This window comes from Lissotriton helveticus, chromosome 7 (genome assembly GCF_964261635.1).
Source record: "Lissotriton helveticus chromosome 7, aLisHel1.1, whole genome shotgun sequence".
NCBI lineage: Eukaryota > Metazoa > Chordata > Amphibia > Caudata > Salamandridae > Lissotriton > Lissotriton helveticus.
The window spans coordinates 563919846-563940715 of NC_136068.1; the positions used below are offsets into that span (position 1 = coordinate 563919846).

A 20870-nucleotide genomic window follows, 5' to 3' on the forward strand; every position below is an offset into this window, starting at 1 on the left:
TTCCCACTGACCTTGTAGCGCTGCAAACCTTCCCTGGTCGTCTGTCTTGGTCTGGAGAACCATGAAGGGAGAACTTTTCCACACCAAGATGCCCGTCCCCCTGGAGCCAGACGAAAACTCAGAGTGGAGTACCATCTTATACCCCCATCTATCAAATGCCTTACATGACGTCCCCATGAGGTGTGTTTCTTGCAGTAGAGCCAGTGTGGGGCAGTAGTACCAGACCTCTTTATCTTGTCTCCTAGTCCTCTGACGTTCCACGTTACCAACCTTAGAGTGGTTACCTGTACTTCCTGGGTCATGTACGGGGTACATTCAGTTTGTGAGCCTAGCGCCACGGGCATGATGCATAAGTGTCATTAATGTGTGCCCAAACATCTCAATTGAAGATCTGCCAGCCGATCGAGTTTCAGCTATGTCAACATTGCCAGCATGAACTGTAACCAAACTAAACAAAATACGAACTTTCCCACCCTTTGTCCCTCCCTCCCTCCCTGCTTAACGGACTTATAACCGCCTGCCACCCCAACTCAGCAGAGTGCTTCTTCCCATCCCAAACCATAGTACTTGCTTGCCAGGGGTGAAGGGTCCAATGGAAGCATTAGCCCTTCCTTCCCTTAAAGGCCTGCTTCAGTCCAGTGTCCAAAGTCGGCCCGACCGTGTGTTCCCATGCATTTAGACAGTGTCCCGGGAGTCCTTCGGCAAGTAGGGTTATCCGTGACCGACATTCTCTGTTTCTGGCCCCGGTGAGAGGTCCGATTCCAGGCGTCTTGATGCTTGACTTCCGGAGTCTTCTCCCTCTTCACGGCGGCGGTGATTCCTGTTTCCGCGGCTGGGGTTACCCACTTGTCTCCAACCCTCAAGCCAGTCGTATGCCGCTTCCGGTGTCTCAAAGAACCATGTCTTTCCGTCTGCTACCACTCTGAGCATTGCAGGAAATAGCATGGAGTAGGGTAATTCTTGTGCTCGCAATGCTTTCTTAACTTCCAGAAAATCTCGGCTGCGTTGGGAGACTGCTGCCGTGTAGTCCGGGAAGAAGGCGACTTCGAATTGTGGATTCGAATTGGCGGAGAGACCCTCGCCGTTTGTAGGATTACGTCTTTGTCTCGAAAGTTAAATAGTCTGGCGAGCACCGCTCTAGGTGGCGCTCCCGGTTTGGGCCTACCACCCGGAACCCTATGAGCTCTCTCCACTGAAAAGAAGCTGGATAGTCCTTTGGGTTGCAGTTTCGTTTTTACCAGTTCTTCCACATAGAGGTCCATTGCTTGAGCGCCTTCACTTTCTGGAATACCAAGAATGCGTACGTTGTTCCGTCGCGAGCGTCCTTCTTGGTCATCGAGCTTCTCCACTAGTAGCTTGTTTTCTTTCTCGAGTCGGGATACAGCTGTTTGAAGCTATGATGTGTCCGCCACTAGGGATTTGGTGACTATCTCCACTTCTTTGACTCTGTCCGCCATTTCCTGGAAGTCCGCGCGTAGCAGGGAGACATCTGTGGAAATCGTCCCCACTGTTGTTTGAACACTCGATAATGCCTTCATAATGTCCTCCAGTGTGACCTTCTTCGCCCCCTCGCTGTCTGCCACTTTGCCCGTGGAAGCGCGCCCTTCCGGCAGCGGTGGAAAACCTGTGTCATAGGCATATTTGTCTATCTTGGCCCTTCGTAATCTGATTTCGTGCTCCCCTGCCCGACATGGCGCCGTCAAAAGTGGGTTGATCAATTCACTGTGCAGCGGTAAGCACCCTCCTGGTCACAGGTCCTGTACTTTGCTGAACGCAGAGCTCTATATTGGCACTGGCGCGCTGATTAATGATTGAATGTGTGCTCTCGCCGACGTCTTACGGCATATGGTATCTATGGGTCCGTCTCTATATTTGGCTTTTGCTTCGACCTTCCGCCTGCGTCACCCGTCTTGTTGAAGGTGCTTCTCCCGCCTGTACCACACGCGCCCCTCACCGGAGCTCCCAACGTTAAGTATTGCCCGCAGGTTTGCCGCGTAATCAAGGTACCACCACTCGGGGGAGGGGGCCCAGCAATTAGCACTCTCTGTCTGGCGCTAGGAGCGCCCCTCCGATCGTTGTGACTTCGCGTGCCTCAGTGCCCTGCAGGTCGGCAGTTGCGGTGGTCTTCCGGGACTCGGCTCCCGGCCGTTACACTGTTCCTATGCCTCACCGCGTTAGCGCCGTTTCCCTCGCCGACTCGTCTGCGCCACTGGTCGTCACTGAGCTCCTGCGACGCGTCCTGTCTGTGATCGGTCGCGTTATCGTGGGGTGTGTCTCCTGCCTTTGGCTTGCCACTCGCCGCACACCGCCTCACCCTTGCCTCGCTTCCGGACCTCGAGCTACTTTAGGCCCCAGACTCCGCTCGCTGGGTAGGCCGCCACAGGTTGCCCCCCTGTTTCCTCCGCTTCCCGGTGTCAGGTTCTTTCCGGAGTTTCTCTGGTCGTTGCCACTCGGTCCTAGACCTCGGCTCAGGCCCTAGGAGTACCGTAATTTCTCGGATTATTGGACGGTTTAATGAGAAGGGCTATGCTGTCCCCGGAGGTCTTCTACTAAGCAGCCATCTTGCTCGGCTGTTAGCCACACCACTCGCCTATTTTATAGTTACAAGATTTTCCCACGCTTTTTGGGCCCACCTCCATAACATAGGATTTGGACAGGTTGGCAGTTAAATCTAAATCGTTCATAAACTCCACAAACCCCTCTGTCAGGCGCTGCAGTCCAATTGGAGTGCGTGCTAGCAGGACCGCATCGTCTGCGTAGAGCAAGACAGGGATCGCTCTGCTTCCTATTCTGGGTGAGTCCACTTTTAGTGCGGTTAGGGATTGTTCCAGACCATTAATGAACAGCAAAAACAGAAAAGGAGCCAGAATACTCCCCTGTCTGACCCCACTGGTGCAATTGAAGGGCTCGGTATTATCACCCTCCAAATTATACCTCACCTTAGCAGATGTATTCCAGTGTAAGGCTCTCAAGATAATAATCAGGTTGGTGTCTACCCCTAAATTGGACATTATGGCCCACAGCTTCTCCCTATTCACACAATCAAAAGCAGCAGCCAGATCCATAAATGCTAAGTAGACCTTTTCATTATTGGCCACGGTGTATTTTGTCACCAGTAAGTATAGGTTCAGGCATTTATCAGTCATAGATCTACAGGCCCAAAGGGAGTGGTAGTGGTAGTTAACTTTTGCTGTGTCCAGGTCCTTAGAGGGGGGGCCCAGCCCTAGGGAGCACCCTCTGTCAAACCACTTTGGCTCCATCTTTTTCTTGCCTGCCCTGTGGTATGCATTAGGCCATTTACTAGCCGTCCTAACTCTTCAAATGCTTCCACAAGCGGAGGGCCATTCACCGCTAGATCTAAACACATCTCAAGGTGCTGTTTCCCTTCTTCCAGGATTGATTTGTAAAAAATCTCTCCATTTGTTCTAGACCATTTTAAGCGCCGACCTTGGTTCGTGACTGTCTCCCTACTATCAGCCCGCCTCCCTGTGGCCTTTCTAACCTTTGACACTGCCACTTACAGCATTAATGGGTTATGATCATTGAAACCGCTACAATCAATAGAAAAACCCAAAATTCGTCGTTTTAACAGGTGCGATACAAGTATAATGTCAATGTAAGAGCTGCATCCTCTTCTCTTAAAAGTAGGGTTCACCTGCTTGTTATGTTTAATTGGTAGCAAGTCCATTGAGTGTTCCAAACTGTCTGTTCAGCACCCTACTTAATTCCCTTCCTTCCAATGTTTGCTCAAAATGGGCTCCATCTTCTAGGTTACATGATGTCCAATCTTCTGTGAACGGTATCAGTTTTGGACATAAGTGGCAATTAAAATCCCCTGCTATTAAAATCAATGGGCCCATTGCGGCCTGGTTTAGCTCTCTGTGACCCTAGTCTATCCTCCAACTCCCCTACTCTTCCTCCTCCTGCATTATAAAAATTTACCAAAGTTAAACTGAGGTCCTTACTCTTCAACTGTACGGCTATCATACAGTCCGAATTCCAATTTAGATCCGTCCAGACTCCTTCAAGGCTCAGATGTACCCGTATTAGGAGACCACCCCTAGCTCTGCCTGCCGTCGAACTACTCGCTGGAACACCAAAAGATTTAAACCCGGCTAGATTGAAATTAGTGGGATCCACTTCCCAGGTTTCTTGGACACAAATTATATTAAATCTATTGATGTACTCTAGCCACTCAGTATTCTGGAATTTGGCTGATAGACCCGCCACATTCCAGGACACTAATTTGAGGGTACTCCAATGCCCTCTGGGGGGGGGGGGCACCCAATGTCATAATGGGCTCGCTATCTGTATGGGTGTCTGTGGGTCCAACTTGATTTGACTTACATGTCACCATTTGAATGGTGTTCGAGGCTACTTCTTTTGAGGGTTCCCTTCCTTGTGTTCTTAACTGTGACCCCCTGTTTATCTGTCTTCTCCACAGGCAGTCAATCTATCTCGCTGAGGTGTCTACCCCTGCCCAGTGGCGCATATTTGTTAGACAGCGGGAGAGCATACTCTTCTCTCATTTGGGCTACCTGACTCTCATATGTGTGTGCTCCCTGAGCATCATTGTCCGGGAACGCACTCCTCTCTCTATGGGCCCAGCTACGCTCTTTGACTGCACAGTACCTCCCCTCCGATCATCCCAGCACCCTCCAATAGGCCAAATATTTGCAGGCTTGTAAAAATAGCTTAAATCCAGTGCCTGTATATTAGACCATCTACCTATCCGGGGGGCGTGAGCGATGTGCTGTACTACTTTGGGGTCTTTAAAGTTCACCACAATACAGTCCCCTGGTATATTTTTTTGCCTGTTTCCCACCAACTCACCCTTCTTACGTGGAGGATCCTTGAGTGGGCCTTTTCGGGCAAAGGTCTATTGTGATTTAGCCAGTGTGTTATTTTGTTTTTCAATTGGTCATGCGATTCCTCTACTTCCGCTTTTAGTTCAGGGACCCCCGTGAGGACGACAACATAAGGTGAGCAATCTGGGGGCAGGTCTAAACGGGGATACATTTTCATTGAGCTATTTCTTGCCATTTCCTCATTGCCCGATACCCCTTGTGACCTATCTCTTTCTGTCCTACTCCTGCGTTTGGTATCCACCCCTAATTTTTTACTCACGGATGGTTGCCCCGCGCTGTTTGGTGCCAATATTGTAATAGAATCAGTAGCACCCTCCTTTTCGCCCACCCTGCCAACATTATTTAAATGAATACCCCTCTCGATCTTATCATCAATGCTGCCCAGGGTGCACATTATCCATCCCTCTGCTTTCCCCAGTCTCTGCTCAATTGCATTCAGTCTGTTCGCAAGGGGCTCCAGCTGGGCTATTAAGAGAGCCTCTATTTTCTTCAAAAAAACTTCCTCAGTCTGCAATGGGCTCAATAAAATCACTGGGTCAATACTGTTTGGAACAATGCCCCCTGACCGGGCTCCTTGAGAGGTATTGTCAGCTACGGGGTCCTCATTAGGAGTCTCATTGCGAGTGCTTTGGGAACAATTCTTCGACTTCTTACCCTTCTGTTGTGTGCCAACTCGGGTTGCTCCTCGCTTTCTCTTCGCGGTTGCCCCCTTTAAATACTCCGCTGACGAATGGGGCTCCTCAGGGGTTATTACCCCCCGATGCTGCATTAGTAGGTGAATGCGGCCCTGTGCCCTGGTGTGTCAAAGGGGCTGAAATGTCCCATGTAATTGTGGTCTCTTCCTGCGGGGCAATTGTCGTGTCCCTCTTGCGTTGTTTATCTGGCGTGCACGCATTCTGGATGGCCCCCAAAGATGACCTTTTTGAGAGCGCTAAGTCTGTCGAAATGTGGCGTTGCGTGAGAGCTATCTCGTGGGCCAGTACTGAGGAAGCCCTCGTAATAAATTGGTCACAGGTCCCTGCAATATACCCTGTACCCACCCCTTTCCTTGCTGCTCCGTTACGCGCTGACATTGCGTAATAAAAACAAAGTACAGTGCGGCAGTTTTGGAACTAATGTGGTAGTTAACTTTTGCTGTGTCCAGGTCCTTAGAGGGGGGCCCAGCCGAGCCTCTACTAGCCTCTAACGGGCCCAAACGGGCCCGCCCTTGGCCCGGGCTTCGCGCGCGTTCCGCGAAGTGGGTGCGGCGAGGAGCTAAGAGGTGGCGGCTGTGGGCGGATCTCTGCAGCACAGGTGAGTTAAATTGGTGGTCTCCTGGGACTTCGAGTCCCGTCACAAGTAAGTCCTTCTGCCCACGTTTACACTCTCCCAGCTTAGCAAAGCGGCACCCGCGAAGCTCTAAGAGGCGGCGGCTGTGGGCGGGTCTCTGCAGCACAGGTGAGTTGGATTGGTGGTCTCCTGGGTCTTCGAGTCCCGTCACAAGAAAGTCCTTCTGTCCGCGTTTACACTCTCCCAGCTCAACAAAGCGGCACCCGCGAAGTGGGTGCCGCGAGGAGCTAAGAGGCAGCGGCTGTGGGCGGGTCCTTCTGCCCGCGTTTACACTCTCCCAGCTCAGCTCAGCGAATGAATATTTAACGATTTATGAAACAATACAAGAATGCCATTTTTGGTATGTACAGTAGAGGAACTGAAAACATTCCCAACCCATTGTCTCTTAATAGAATGTATGTCTTGTTCTTTATGATGCGTTTCTTGTAGCAAAGCAATTTGACAGTTCAATTTTGAAAAGCGAGTCAAAACTCTTTGCTTTTTAACCGGGTTACAAAGACTTTTTTTTTAAACTTTATTTTCCAGTTTTATTGTACAGTAAGGAGTAAACAATATCAGTGCGGTGCATTGTCCGGCGTTTCATCACATAGCAATAATACACAGTAATATGCAAATCACAGTATTTGGCAACACAATTGGCAGGCTAGTCCAAATAGTAAAAGAATACAGCATCCTCCAAGCCCCTGGTTCCTCCTATCTGAAATTTATCAATATGGCAATTCGTCATGAAATGTAGTAGTTACCCAATTTAACGTCCGTTCCAACCAATGATACTTGCACATAATAGAAAGGTGAGTTGAGGGCGCATTAAATAACAGGAATCACATACCAACATTATAGCCCATCACCCCACCCCCTCTGGTACTATGCCGCTCTCAATCTGTGTGGCGGAATCCCGACACCTCTCAGCAATATATGCCATATACGTGCCCCATATATCTTTGGGGCGTGAGGAGCTCGGCATTAGGGAATCGTAAATTTCGCAATTTACAATGCAATATGCAAGGCTACGCAGCCAGGCCTGTAAGGTGGGAGCAGTTCTCTTACCCCATACTAACGCTACCTCCCGCTTAGCTAACAGGAACCCAAGTACAGCAAACCTCCTGACCTTCTTGGGAAAGTTGACCGTGTATCCCATGAGAGAGATTTCAGGAGTGGGGGATCAGCAACAGAGAAGTAATTTCACCTAATGTAGCATGCACCTGTTCCCAATACAGCTGTAGTTTAGGACAAGTCCATGTAAGATGGGCAAAGTCTGCATGAGGGGCATAACATTTCAAACAATGGTGTGGTCTGGAAGGATCTATTTTGTGCGACCAAGCTGGAGTGTGATATAGCCTGCCTAGGAATTTAAAATGAATACGTTTGTGCCTACTGTTGAGGGCTACTTTTTCCGTAACCTTGCAACATTTTTCCCATTGATCATCCGATATGGGCCGGCCTAGATCACGTTCCCAAGCAGTGCATACTTTAACATCAGTAAGTGGACGACCACTAGTGGATGACCTGTACATTTTAGAAATGATATGAGTACCCGTCTCACTCTCAATTATCAGCGTTAGTGGGGCCGCATGCTCCAATGTAATTGGATATGTAGGGAGTGCGGCTCGTAATGTGGAGTGCATGCGTCGCATTATAAAGGCATCCATGAATGAACTGTCTTGAGACCGGGCGTCATCCGACAAAGAGAGGACAGGATAATTGTTGTACCATGTTTCTCCCGTGATGGGGAGCCATGAAGGATTTGGGAGTGGCAAAGCCGGTGAGTACAGTAAGTCTAGACCCAGAAGTCTCCGAAGTTTCTCCCATGCCCAGCTAGTGGTGGATACAGGTTGTATGTCAATAGGGTCACTAGGGACACCCTTGGGAAGCACAGTGGACAGTTTGAGGAAGCACTAAATTTGCCTCCGGTCTCAGGAAAGGAACCCGAGCGTCCGGGTGGTACCAAGCATATGCATAACTGCACTGTGCAGTTAAATAGTATAAATACAAATCAGAAATGCTGAAACCGCCCCTTACATACGAGAGGGTCAAGATATGCCAGTTAACCCGAGGTCGCCTACCCCCCCCCCCCCCCCCCCCCCACCCGACCAACCTTAGATGATGTGGCTGTAACTGCAAAAAAAAGAACTGAGTGAGGGAGATGGGAATATTATTAAAAAGATATAAAAATTTAGGAAGCACTATCATTTTGAGAGGCAATTCTACCCGCCATAGACAGTGGAAAACGCAGCCATCTTTCTACCTGCGTCTCCAAGGAGCTTACGACTCGTCTATAGTTTAGACTAATTATGTTGGACGTGTCCAGATGTATATGGATGCCGAGATATTTGTCTGTTTCATGGCCCCACTCAAGGGGATACCCACAATCCCATGGGGTTGTGCTGCGTGTCAACGGAAAAATGACAGACCTATGCCAATTAATGCCAAGTCCCGAAAAGCGGCTAAATCGTAGAATTTCCCGAATGATTGGCTCAAGATTAGTCTGTGGGTGTCGCACATATAGGATAGTGTCATCTGCGTAAAGTGATACTAGTAATGATCCCGTGTTAAACTGCAGACCCTGGTGCAGGTGACGCTCCTGGAAGTGTCTGATTAAAGGATCCATAGCTAAAATAAACAATAATGGGGACAATGGGCATCCCTGTCTCGTACCACGCGTCAAGCGAAAGGGTTGAGATAGCGTGCCATTGATACGCAGCCTAGCTGTGGGGCTAATATATACAAGAGCCGTGGTGGAAACAAACCCCTCAGGCATCCCCATGCGGCGGATTACTGAAAGAAAAAAAGGCCATTCCAAAGAATCAAAAGCCTTCTCGCATCCAATAGCACCGCCGCTGCAGGGACCATGGGATCTATCCTGTGAATAACTGCAAAAAGGGTCTGGAGGTTAAGCGAAATGGAGCGGTGGGAAACAAACCCAGACTGAGCAGGGAAAATAATAAATTCCATTAACAACGAAAGCCTGATAGCAATAACTTTAGCCAATATTTTATAATCCAAATTCAATAAGGAGTGGGGTCTGTACGAGCCACACAGAGAAGGGTCCTTGCCAGGTTTTGGAAGGAGAATAATGACAGCCTCTCGAAAAGTAGGGGGGAAGGATTTGCTTTTCCAGCGATTCTGCATAAACCTCTATCAGTTGTGGCACAATAATGTTTTTGTAGGCCTTATAAAAGTCTCCACAGAACCCATCTAGACCCTGTGCAGAGGAACCAGGGAGTGTATATATGGCCTCCTCAATATTTTCTTGGGATATTGGAATAGCCAGGAAGTCCTGCATATCTTTCTCATGGTAAACTAGCGCAATTTCTGATAAATAGTCTTCCTGGGCGCCAAGATCGCCGACTATTCTGGAACTATATAGGGTTTTGAAATAACTCAAGAATGTATCACTGATCTCTGAAGTAGAATAGACCGACTGATTAACTGGGTGTTCATTTCGGTTATGTATGCTCTGCTGTACGGGGGACAGAGCATGTATGCCAGAATTCTGCCAGGTCGTTCGCCCTCCACGTACCTCCTGGACGTGTGATGTTTACCCAAGTGTAGTAGTTCTCTGTCTGCGGCATTCCACTAACAGCCAAACGCCGAGTTTCCACCTCCTCAGACGCGTTCTCAAGCAGCTCTGCGTCTAATGCAGATATGTCCCTCTCATGCGAGCCAGGGTAGTATGCAAGTCTTTTAGGACTCCCACATTTTTTGCAATGCAAACCCCCCCAAATATATGCTTCAAAGCCCTCCCATAGGACCGCCCATGTATCCAACGATCTAGTGTTTGTCAAAATATTCTTCAATGGCCTCACGTACCTCTTCAAGGAAGACCTGATCCTGAAGTGCCCTACTCTGAAATCGCCACTGCCGTTCAAATCCCCCAGAACGAGGGATAGCAAGCCTCAACACCACAGGTGAATGATCAGAATAAGTCTGAGGCAGCGTATCAATTGCCCCGAAAAAGCCAGCGATACCCGGGGAGGCCAAACAACAGTCTATTCTGGTCCAGGTGTTGTGGTAACCGTAATAGTGAGTATATGAAGTGGCAATAGTATTGTGTGTACGCTCCACGTCTACCAGTGAAAATTGCTGACAGATGTCTTGTAATGCAAGACGAGAGTGTGATTTGGTGTCAGGTGATGTGGAAGTGCTGTCCCGTTTGGGATCCAATAACAAATTGAAATCACCTCCCATATTGATCAAACAGGAATTTAATGCCAATAAATGTAGCTGTAATGAATGAAAAAAATCTGTGGTGTCTATGTTCGGACCATAGATGCCTATCACTGCAACAAAGTGACCCATTAGCATACCTGTGACAATTAGGAAACTGCCCTCACTGTCTTCTATCACTTTACCAGGGCGAAAAGGAATCTTTTCGTGGATAAGTATGGCAACCCCTCTAGCGTATCTACTATAATTAGAGAAATACCTATGTGCACCCCAGCTGGCGGCCACTAGTGCAGTGTCTGATTTGGACAAGTGTGTCTCCTGTAGACAGGCTATATCGATGTTATGTCGTAATAAGTAATTTATCACCTGGCGTCTCTTGCGAGTATTGTTGAGGCCATGGACGTTCCATGACATAAGGGACAAACCTGAAGGCCCAGTCAGGTTACCTAAATGTGCCATAATAAGACTGGGACCATAAACATGTTAGCAAATAATCTACAAAAACGCCTTGTGACAACGACCTGTGTATAAAGTCTCTGAATACAGTTAACAAAATGCAAGGTTCCTCCTCGCCATCCACCACCACCCAGCCTCACCCATTCCCAAGCGAGGCAAATCCATGCCCATCGAAACATCTGGCAGTGCCAGTGAAATGCACATCTAATCATGAAACCATCAAGCAAGCACTGCTGTTACTGCAGAGACAAAAAACAAAATAAGGTGTACACCTTGAGGCGTGGCAACGCCACGTCGGCCAGACAACCAAGTGACAACTTCAGTGAAGAAAGGCATTATCATTAAAGCATCGTTTACAGAAAGCCAGTACATTAATATCAGATTATCCAGTTCCCGTATAGGAGAAAAGTTCCATGCTGGCCTCAGAGCCGCTCTGTGGAGGAGATGAAACCCGCACTGCAGCCACAGCCTCGTTGTTGTCTTTCTTATAAGTGCGACAAAACTCATGCGCTTTATTCAGAATATCAAAAATGCGGGATCTGCCTCCCACGTCTATCTTAAGTCTAGCAGGATACAACATACCGTACCGTAGACCCAGATTCCTCAGGGTTGCCTTCACCCCGTTGAACTTGCGGCGTGCGTCCTGAACCATAATAGTGAAGTCTGGAAATAAAGATAGTTTAGACCCCTGCTAGTGGATTTCGCCCCTTTCTCGGGCCAAACGCAGAATGGAGTCCCGATCCCTAAAGTTCATAATACCTCGCAATGATAGGTCTCGGAGGAAGTCCAGGGTTAGGCCGTGGGCCCAGCGACCTATGTGCGCGTTCTACAACAAATCCCAGAGTGAAGGCCTCCCTGCCAAACAAATCAGATAGCTACACGTGCAGCTCTCGCAGCCGTGCATGAAGCGTGCCTCCGGGGGGTGGGGGCAGCCCAGCAGCTATATGGCAGATGACACCGGCATCAGAACACCGACCAGCAGCCCCCGCTCACCTCCTATCCCAGCCGCACCACACCGCCTCAACGACGCCAGCAGGGCCTCGGGCCATGTCTCTCGGAGCTCAGAGCCTCCCCACGCAGCAGCTGGTAGCGCAGAATTGGGACGTCGCCGAGGCATCAGGAAGGGATCGCTGGAGTCCTCTACACCTCATAGAAGCAGCGGTAAGCTTTCCGAGTGGTTAGCTTCGGATCTTCATGCTGTAAATTAGAGAGGAGCAAGTCCGGCCGACGGAGCTTCAAGCGCGAGCCGCCATCATGGACTCTTGCGAGGCCACGCCTCTCAGGGTTACGAAGACCTTTAACATTCCATGACACTATACGTAAGTTATTCATGAGGAGGGACGTGGGAGAATTTCAAGATTAAAGTTTTAAAACTTTTAACATGACATAAATGAAACCTAAAATAAATGCAAGACTTAATCAACCAAAACGAAAATTATAGAAAACAATTCAGATCCACATATACATAAGAACCTACAAACACGAAATTGATAGTTAAAGGAATTGAGAAAACATGAGGAAAGAGAACAAAGTATCCAACAGGCATTCCTAGACCAATCCGGTAAAGTAGAGAATAGTAAAAGACGACAGAAACAAAGTTGAAACTGGAAAAGATCACTGTGATATATTGAAAAAAAGAATGGGAAGAAAAGAAAGAAGAAAGAGTTGAGGTAAGAATTGGGAGAGTAATAAGAAGTAAAAAAGGAGAACATAGTCGCATAGCAAGACCACTGACAGTGAAATTGCTCCCCCTCCCTCACCGCTGCACCATTAAGTGAGGCCTGACTCTGCACTTGCACTCTCGTGTGTTGGTGATCGAGGCCCTCCTCCACCCGCAGGTTCCCTGAGCCTCATCCCTGGTGGTCCAGTGGACCTCGGTCTCCTTCCTCTGCACTGCTCTTTCACTCGTTTTCACTTGTTTTTCTGTCTTCTATTTTTCACCTTTCTGCACTTTTCTGCATCTCTGCTCTTTTGTGCCTTATTTCTGATTATTTCCCCCTTTCCTTTATTTCCTTTATCCCTTATTTCCCCGCCACTGCAGCCCCCGTGGCCCCTCCCCCAGAGCAACAGCCCAATCAAGCTCCCCTCCCTGCTCCCGCCTTCCAGCTGTCTTGCCCTCCCCGACCTCTACTTATGGCAGCCATGCAGCAGATGTGTGCAGCGGGCGCGCAGCTGGCGCGTTAAAGACAAGCCCGTCTGCGCCCGACCAGCGCCAGGGACCCTTGACCTCCGCCCTGCCAACGCTACAACCCAGCGGCACTCCACGCACTCAACCCAGGCCGCAACCACAACTGCAAGCATGCATCACCAGCCAACACCCACAGACCCTTCAGCTGTCACCGCTGCCGACACTCCTGCAGCACTGCCAAGAACACAGACCCAGCGCAACCCCCTGCAAGAACACAACTGAATCAAAGAACCTGCAATGCATCTTCTTCAATGTCCGTACCCTCCACAAACGCACCACCGAAATCTGGGACCTCCTCGACCGCACCGCCCCAGACGTAGCGTTCTTCACCAAAACCTGGACCAATACTTACTCAGGACTGGACATCGCCATTGCCAATCCCCAAGGATACAAGATATGCAGGAAGGACCGCCCCGCCTGGGAGGAGGAATTGCCATCGTCCACAAATCCAGCCTCCGCCTGAGCACACTCCCCCGACGAGCCCACAGAACTGATGGAACACCTTCACTTCAAGATATTGGCCAGCCCCACTGCCACCCTCCGTGGTACCCTCATCTACTGACCCACTGGACCCTGCGGACCTTTCGCCAACTCTATCATGGACATCATCTCCCCACAGGCCCTTGCATCCACCAACTACACCCTACTGGGAGACCTCATCGTCCACCTCGACAACCAACTGGACCCCAACATCACATCCCTCCTGGACAACCTCCACAACATTGGACTATGCCAGATCGTGACCCAGCCCACACACTCAGCAGGACACACCCTTGATCCCCTCTTCACTACAGGAAACTCCATCACCTTCAGCCACACCACTGAACTCCCATCGACCGGCCATTGCTGCGTCCACTTCACCTTCAGAACACCTGCCATCCACAGACACCAGCACCTGCTCCCACGAAGAAACTGGACCAAAATCACCGACGACCAGCTCACCTCCTCACTCAACTATTCCACCCCTACCATCGCGGAAAACAGCGACCCCAACACTGCAGCCGGAACCCTGCATAGATGAATCTCGGACAGCGCCACCATCCTAGCCCCCCTCAATAAAAACAACAAAACCCATGCGAAGAAAGCCAGATGGTTTACCACCAAACTTCGAGAGTCCAGACGCACTTGCCTCCGCCTCAAAAAGGCCTGGAGGAACACCAAATCCACAGAGGCCCACAACATCAGAGCCGCCACCAACACCCACAATCAACTCATCAGACAAACGAGGAAAAAAGCGATTGAAGACTGAATTTCCACCCACGTGCACAACAGCAAGGAACTCTTCAGCATCAAGGAGTGCACCCAACCCACCAGCAAGTCTACCGACATCCCTCCCTCACAAGACCTCTGCGACAAACTGCGCACCTTTTTCCACCAGAAAATCAAGAACATCTACGACAACTTTGACGAAGACAACCAACACACTGAACCATCACCAACCATCCCTGACACCCGGAAACCAGCGATTGACAACTGGACAGCCCTCACCACCGAAGACACACTGAAGACAATGAAATCAATCCACTCAGGGGCCTCCACGGACCCCTGCACCCACCACATCTTCAACAGAGCCGCCGACACCATCGCACCCATGCCCCGCCACACAATCAACCGCTCCCTCCCTGACTACCGCCTCGTTCCCCGACGACTGGAAAGACGCCACGGTCAACCCCCTCCTGAAGAAACCCTTGGCAGACCCCACCGACCTCAAAAACTATAGACTTATCTCCCTTCTCCCGTTCCCAGCGAAAGTAATTGAGAAAGCTATCAACAGCCAATTCGCCACATTCATTGAAGGACACAACATCCTCGTCTCCTTCCAGTCGGGCTTCAGAAAAACCACAGCACGGAAACCGCCCTCCTCCCCGCAACAGACGACATCCACACCCTACTGGACAAGGGAGAGACAGTAGCCCTCCTCAACCTCTCAGCTGCAATCAGTCTCCCACGGCACCCTAATACGCAGGCTCTACGACACAGGAATCCAGGACAAGGCCTTCTACTGGATCCGCTCCTTCCTCTCCGGCAGGACGCAGCGGGTCAGACTCCCCCCTTTCTTCTCGGACCCTAAACCTACCGACCTGCAGAGTCCCCCGGGGCTCCTCCTTCATCCCGACGTTTTTCAATGTCTACATAGCTCCACTCTCCCCCATCGTCAGAACCTACGGACTCAAGATTGTGTCATACGCAGACAACACCCAACGCATCCTATCCAACGAGCCCCACACTGCCAGGCACAACTTTTGAGAAGGCATGGAAGCCGTCGCCAAATGGATGAAAACAGCTGCCTACAAATAAACACCAACAAAACAGAAGTACTCATCATGGGCCCAAACCCTGACGTCTGGAGCGACACCGGGTGGACCCCCGCCCTCGGAAACCCACCCACCCCCACAGACCACGCACGCAACCTTGGAATCATCCTGTACTCCGAGATCAAAATGGACCACCAAATCAACTCCGTCTCGTCTTCCTGTTTCCACACCCTCCGCCTCCTCCGTTAAACCTTCAAATGTATCCTTCTCGAACACCGAAAGACCGTGGCTCACGCCCTGGTCACCAGCAGACTCGACTACGGCAATGCACTCTACGCCGGAATAAACAAAAATATCATCGCAAGTTACCGAACATAGAGAACGCCGCCGCAAGACTAGTGCTCAACCTGCCAAAACACTGCCACATCTCCCAGCACCTGCGCACACTCCACTGGCTCACCGTTGAGGCGAGAATCACTTTCAAGATACTCACCCACGCGCGCAAGGCCCTCCATGGCACCGGACAAGCATACCTGAACAGCCGCACCCCAAAGGACCCCACGATCAGCCCAGCTCTCCTACGCTGTTGTCCCCCACACCAGAAGACCGGATCGTGAGTCAGCTCCTTTTCCTTCCTCACCGCCAAAGCATGGACGCCCTTCCGCTCCACCTCAGACAGACAACATCGCTCCCATCTTCGCAAGAAACCTCAAAACTTGGCTCTTCAACAGACCCCCTCCCTGATGGAATGGAGCCTGCACCCCCACCCCTAGCACCTTGAGACCCTTACGGGTGAGTAGTCTCGCTTCAACAAACCCCTGATTGATTGATTGATTGATTCTCTGAAATATATAAGCAAAAAAGATGACAAAAAGCTGGAGGACGTTAGCCATAGTAATCGCAAACAGAAAGGACTAAATAGATAAAAGGGGGAGATGAGAAGGACAGACAACGCTCCATTGAGCAACACCAAGAATACATTTCTGCAATATTAGCATTTAATGGAAGGACAATGTTAATGAAAAAGGAGCTGAACAAATACAGCGCAAGCGGACTTACCATACCATACATTGGAGGGACAGTGCAACCGAGCGAAACATGGACGACAGAACTAATATGCGATGGGAACAAAGACACAATGTCAGACACAATACGAATGGGAACCTGCAAAAAAAAAAAGAGCAATTAGGTTTTACTAAGTTCCATCTCTTCTGCATATGTATAAAGTTCTTAAGCTCCCCAGAATCTTCTAAAGTAATTGTTCTGTCTTCATATGTTACTTTGAAAAAACAAGGATGAATAAGGCCATATTGCGTGTTCATATATCGAAGCTTAGGTCTGAGGTCCAGAAACTCCTTTCGGCAATAGTTGTGGGTTTTGAAACATCTTGACTAAAGAAGGTTTTGTGACCAGACCAAAGCATCTGCTTATGCTGTTTTGCTGCAGCAAGGGTCGCTATTAAATCAGAATATTAAAGAAAGTAGGCAATGAGTCCTCGTGGTCTGTTTGGAGACTCTGCATTGCGAGGACCTATCCTGTGGGCTCTCTGGATGTTAAGGTCTACAGATTTCGGTAAGCCACCTATTTGTGGAATATGAACCTCCAGAAAAGAAATCATGTCATTGCCTTCAGACCCTTCTGTTATACCATAAATTCTTAGGTTGTTACATCTGTTTCGATTTTCCAAATTGTCCGTTGTTTTTTTCAATTGAGAAACCTCTTTAGATAAAATATTCACTTTAGCGACAACATCCTGGTCATCACAAATTCTTTGTGCAATGTCTGTGAGTCTTGAATCCAGACCAGACCATTTCTCTTCAATTCTTTTGAAGCGTTGCAGTGGTATCCTCCATAAATGGACGAATATTTCTCAATTCATCCATAATATCCTCCAAGGTCAAAGGTAGAGGTGATTTGTTTGGATAGGAAGAATCCTTTTTAACCCTTTTATTAGTGTTGTCTGCAGGCTCTTTGCAATCGGTAGAGTTCGAACCGGAAGGTCCTTTAGATTTATTTGAATTCGCAAAATCCATTTTCAAAACAGACCGAGGTGACTTTGTATATTAATTAAGAATCGCCTAGATAGAAAATATGACATGATGATCTTCAAAGGACAAAACTAGTCCGGTGAAAAATTATTAGGAGGAGTGTTCGCAGCCGAGGTGAACAAATATACCTACATAAAACAAAGTAGGCGGATCTCTGAACGTATGAGAAAAAGCTCTAGAATTAAAGAAGAGTCAAAGCTAAGTCATTATTCCTACAAATTTGACGGTAATAAGACTTAATATTAAGGAGTCATATTGGCATGTCGATTCTTGAGGGGAAAATAAAATGGCAGCCGAAAACTAGAACATTCTAGGAGCGGAGGACGAAGTTCCACAAGCTGTCAGTTTGATCAAATAAGGGTTTTGTAACAAGACTTTTCGCTCTTAGGGCATTCAGACCTCCTCATATGAAACCATATTTATAAATGCACAGCGCACTCCTCGTAAAGAAATTTGTCTGCAGAAAAGAAAAGAAGGGAGACTCTTTATTACCAGATAAAGGCGATATCCAAGTAGTCAGGTAAGCAAAAGTCTTTCAATGATGGGTCATTTCTGAGAGTGTTCCAATCTTCCTTAAAATTGAGTTTTCTAGATGTCAAGTGGGCACAGCATGTGCTCAGTCAACTGAGGAAAATGTGAGCTCCAAACTCCCAAAATGGCAGCCGGGACAAAGGGTGCCCCGGGAGCAGAGGAAAAAAACAGGTAACAGAAAATCAGACCAATTTAAGGTCTAAAAACTGGACTATTGGCACCCGGGTGCTTCTGACATGCCTTCCCGTGCTCGGACCGCTGCATGAGATCAATTAAGTGCCCCTACGTGACCGTCTGTATTCTCGGTGACGCTGAGGATTTCAAGGAACGGCCATCTTGTTTCGCCGCCGCCTCCGAATGCTGCAAGAGAATAGAGTTTGACAGGAAAATGTAATGGAAGATAAATTAACATTATAATTTGATCTGGGAAGGGCTTTATGCCCCCCCCTCAATCTGATATCACTATTGTTTCCAGGACGTTGAGAAAGTAACAAGTCACACCACAGAAAGGTGCCTCAAATTGCCTTGTACCCCTCAGCTCAAAGTTTCCTCACCCACCCAACTATAATACAGAGCTTGCTCCCATGCCATAAAGTAGTGTCCCTCAAACCTCCATGTTTACCAGGCGCCACTTCTGACTTCTCTCTCTGCTGGTCCCTTTTAGTTATAGCTTCAGCTACGTGCTCCAGGTCTGCTGTAGAAACCTAATTTGTAACCTTTGTGTGAGGTGCTGGTCACACCTATTCTGCTGGATCTTGTGGCTCCTGCACTGGTCTTGTTACATGACTGTGCCTCTCATTAAATCAGACTGGATGTCCAGGAGATTTTCTGTTTGAGTACAACAAGGAGCACACAGAGCTGGCAGCTGCTGGTGAATAATACCTCCTGAGCCTGTCAAAGTACAGATGAATCCCGTTAAGAGAAGCCATTCTTTTTTTCTTCATTTCTAAGCTCTCCTGAATATGCCAAGGGTGTTTGGCGCTCTTAATTTTCTTCATCCGATTTGGAAGTCAGTTCCCTTTGCTCCATGGATATTCTGCTTTTCTGATCACTCACAGTGTTGTAACGTCTTCTTCAAAGTGTTAGTCAGCTTTTTGTCTCTCGTCAATTAAAAGTCAAGAAACTGCCTGAGCTCCAGGCGTCATCCCCATCTGGCTCCAGTAAATTCATAGGTTTATTCCTTCTGCCCCTCCATGTTAGAGCTTCACAGATACAGTGAGTCACTGCTGCAGCTCTAGTTCACCACACACTTTTTGATCACCAGTCTCCCCCTTGCCTTGCCCCATAGCTTACTCGCTTTGCTGATTCCATGCTCATGAGACCTCTAAACAGGGTCCATGCATTTGGTGCCATGGCGGGATGATTTCCTTCATCCTGTTTCTCAGCTGAGGGTTCCATGGCAGGTCTTACTCCTTCAGTATCGCCTAAATCACTTGATCTCTCCTCAGTCATTTGTGGGTTCCCAGGATTACTGTTTCACTTTTGAGACTGTGCTCAGTATTTTAGAATCTGCCTTAAAACAGAGAGGCGATACAATAGTAGTGACTTAGTAGTGTTTTTCAGATGTTAATTGCAAGGTATGTGTTGGTTGTGATGATGCTATAAAGCTTTTAAGTTTCCTTCTCATTAGTCCATTACATTTATGATCTCACATAAGTGTCAGACTGAAATGCTGCATTGTGCACAATTGTGATGATACATGAGAAGTATTGAATAGGTACGTATGGCAAGACGTTACTGTTTGGCTGGCAGTGGTGGCCCTACGATATGCATGCAGAAAGTTTGGGGCTGGAGGGAAATTGAAGCATTCAAAACTAGAACCCTCTAGGGGACTCACAAACCAAAAAGGTGGTCGGAACAGACACATGACTTCAGGATGTTTCTATGAAATTTGGGGATTATTCAGCATCACTAGCACTAATTGGACAACTCTTCTCTCCACAGGAAGTGAACTCTTTTGAGACCAGTTGTGATGGTATCTCTGCCTGTGAGCTACTCACTGACAGCTCTCTCTGTGTGGCATCATATGATGGCTGGGTGGAGCTGTGGAACATTCATGATGGCAGCAGGTAATGGAAATGGAAAATGACTGTGTTAGTCCATTGAGTTTACTGCTCCGTGAGTTCAGAACTAATCTTCCACACTTTTGCCTCTGAACTCTTTTTCATCAATATCTATGTGTAGCTTCAAACTCCTATAGCCTTCATGTATTCCCAGTTCAGCTCTCTACAGTCATCAATCACAACTCCTCATTCTCCACTCAGGACTCGGTACATTACAGCTCTAATGTCTCAAGTCATGGTTTGGGGACTCTTCATTCACAGCTTACAACTTTTTATTCATTTCCCAGGTCTCTTGATTTACAACTCTCATTTACTGTTACCTACTTGTAATTCTGAACTCAAAATATGCAACGTTCAGATCAAAACACTACCTTATCCGCTCAGAACTTGTAATTTACAGCGCAAAACGTCTAAACTGATAGATACTTCTAGCACCGAGTCTGTACCTTAGAATTATATCCAGTCATAACACTGGATCCGCAAATTTTCAAGCAGTGCCCCTGCATGCCAGTAGGTGGTGTCAGTCTGCTCCGCGCATGCAGGTTTCATGCCAGAGCCTATGTAGGCACCAACCCAGCGCGCTTTCTTTTTCCTTTTCTTTCTGCATCAGTCAGCACAGGTCTGGTGAGAGCCACTCCCAGTCATTTTATGACTGATTTTTTTCCCTCTACTTTTTGTCAGTGTTTTGGAAATGTTAATCTCCTGGTGTGTTAGGGATGTCCCCTAAGAAGCCAACTGTCTGTAAATCATGTGGTGCCTGTCACAGGCAGACATCTGTGACAAACCCTCATTTGGTTTGCTTATGGTGCTTGGAGTGGGATCACAACTCCAAGACCAGCAAGGACGTCTGTGCAATGAATCCCATAATGCTGAGGGAATGATCCCTGAAGTTCCTCGCCACCTGACATTAGCCGACCTTGTGATACTCTTGATTCTGGTCTTGGGGAAGGTCCTGGGACTGCTCC

The 20870-nt window shown here is 48.4% G+C and overlaps 1 protein-coding gene across 6 annotated transcripts in view; it reads left to right on the top strand.

Moving 5' to 3' along the window:
• The window catches only part of TEP1 (telomerase associated protein 1), a 1162857-nt gene that overhangs the window by 718531 nt on the left and 423456 nt on the right, over positions 1 to 20870 (top strand). For all 6 annotated transcript variants that reach the window (XM_078652640.1, XM_078652638.1, XM_078652642.1 and 3 more), the window contains one exon: positions 19787 to 19911. In XM_078652640.1, coding sequence (XP_078508766.1) covers positions 19787 to 19911 — 125 coding nt within the window. The remainder of the gene's footprint in view (positions 1 to 19786; positions 19912 to 20870) is intronic.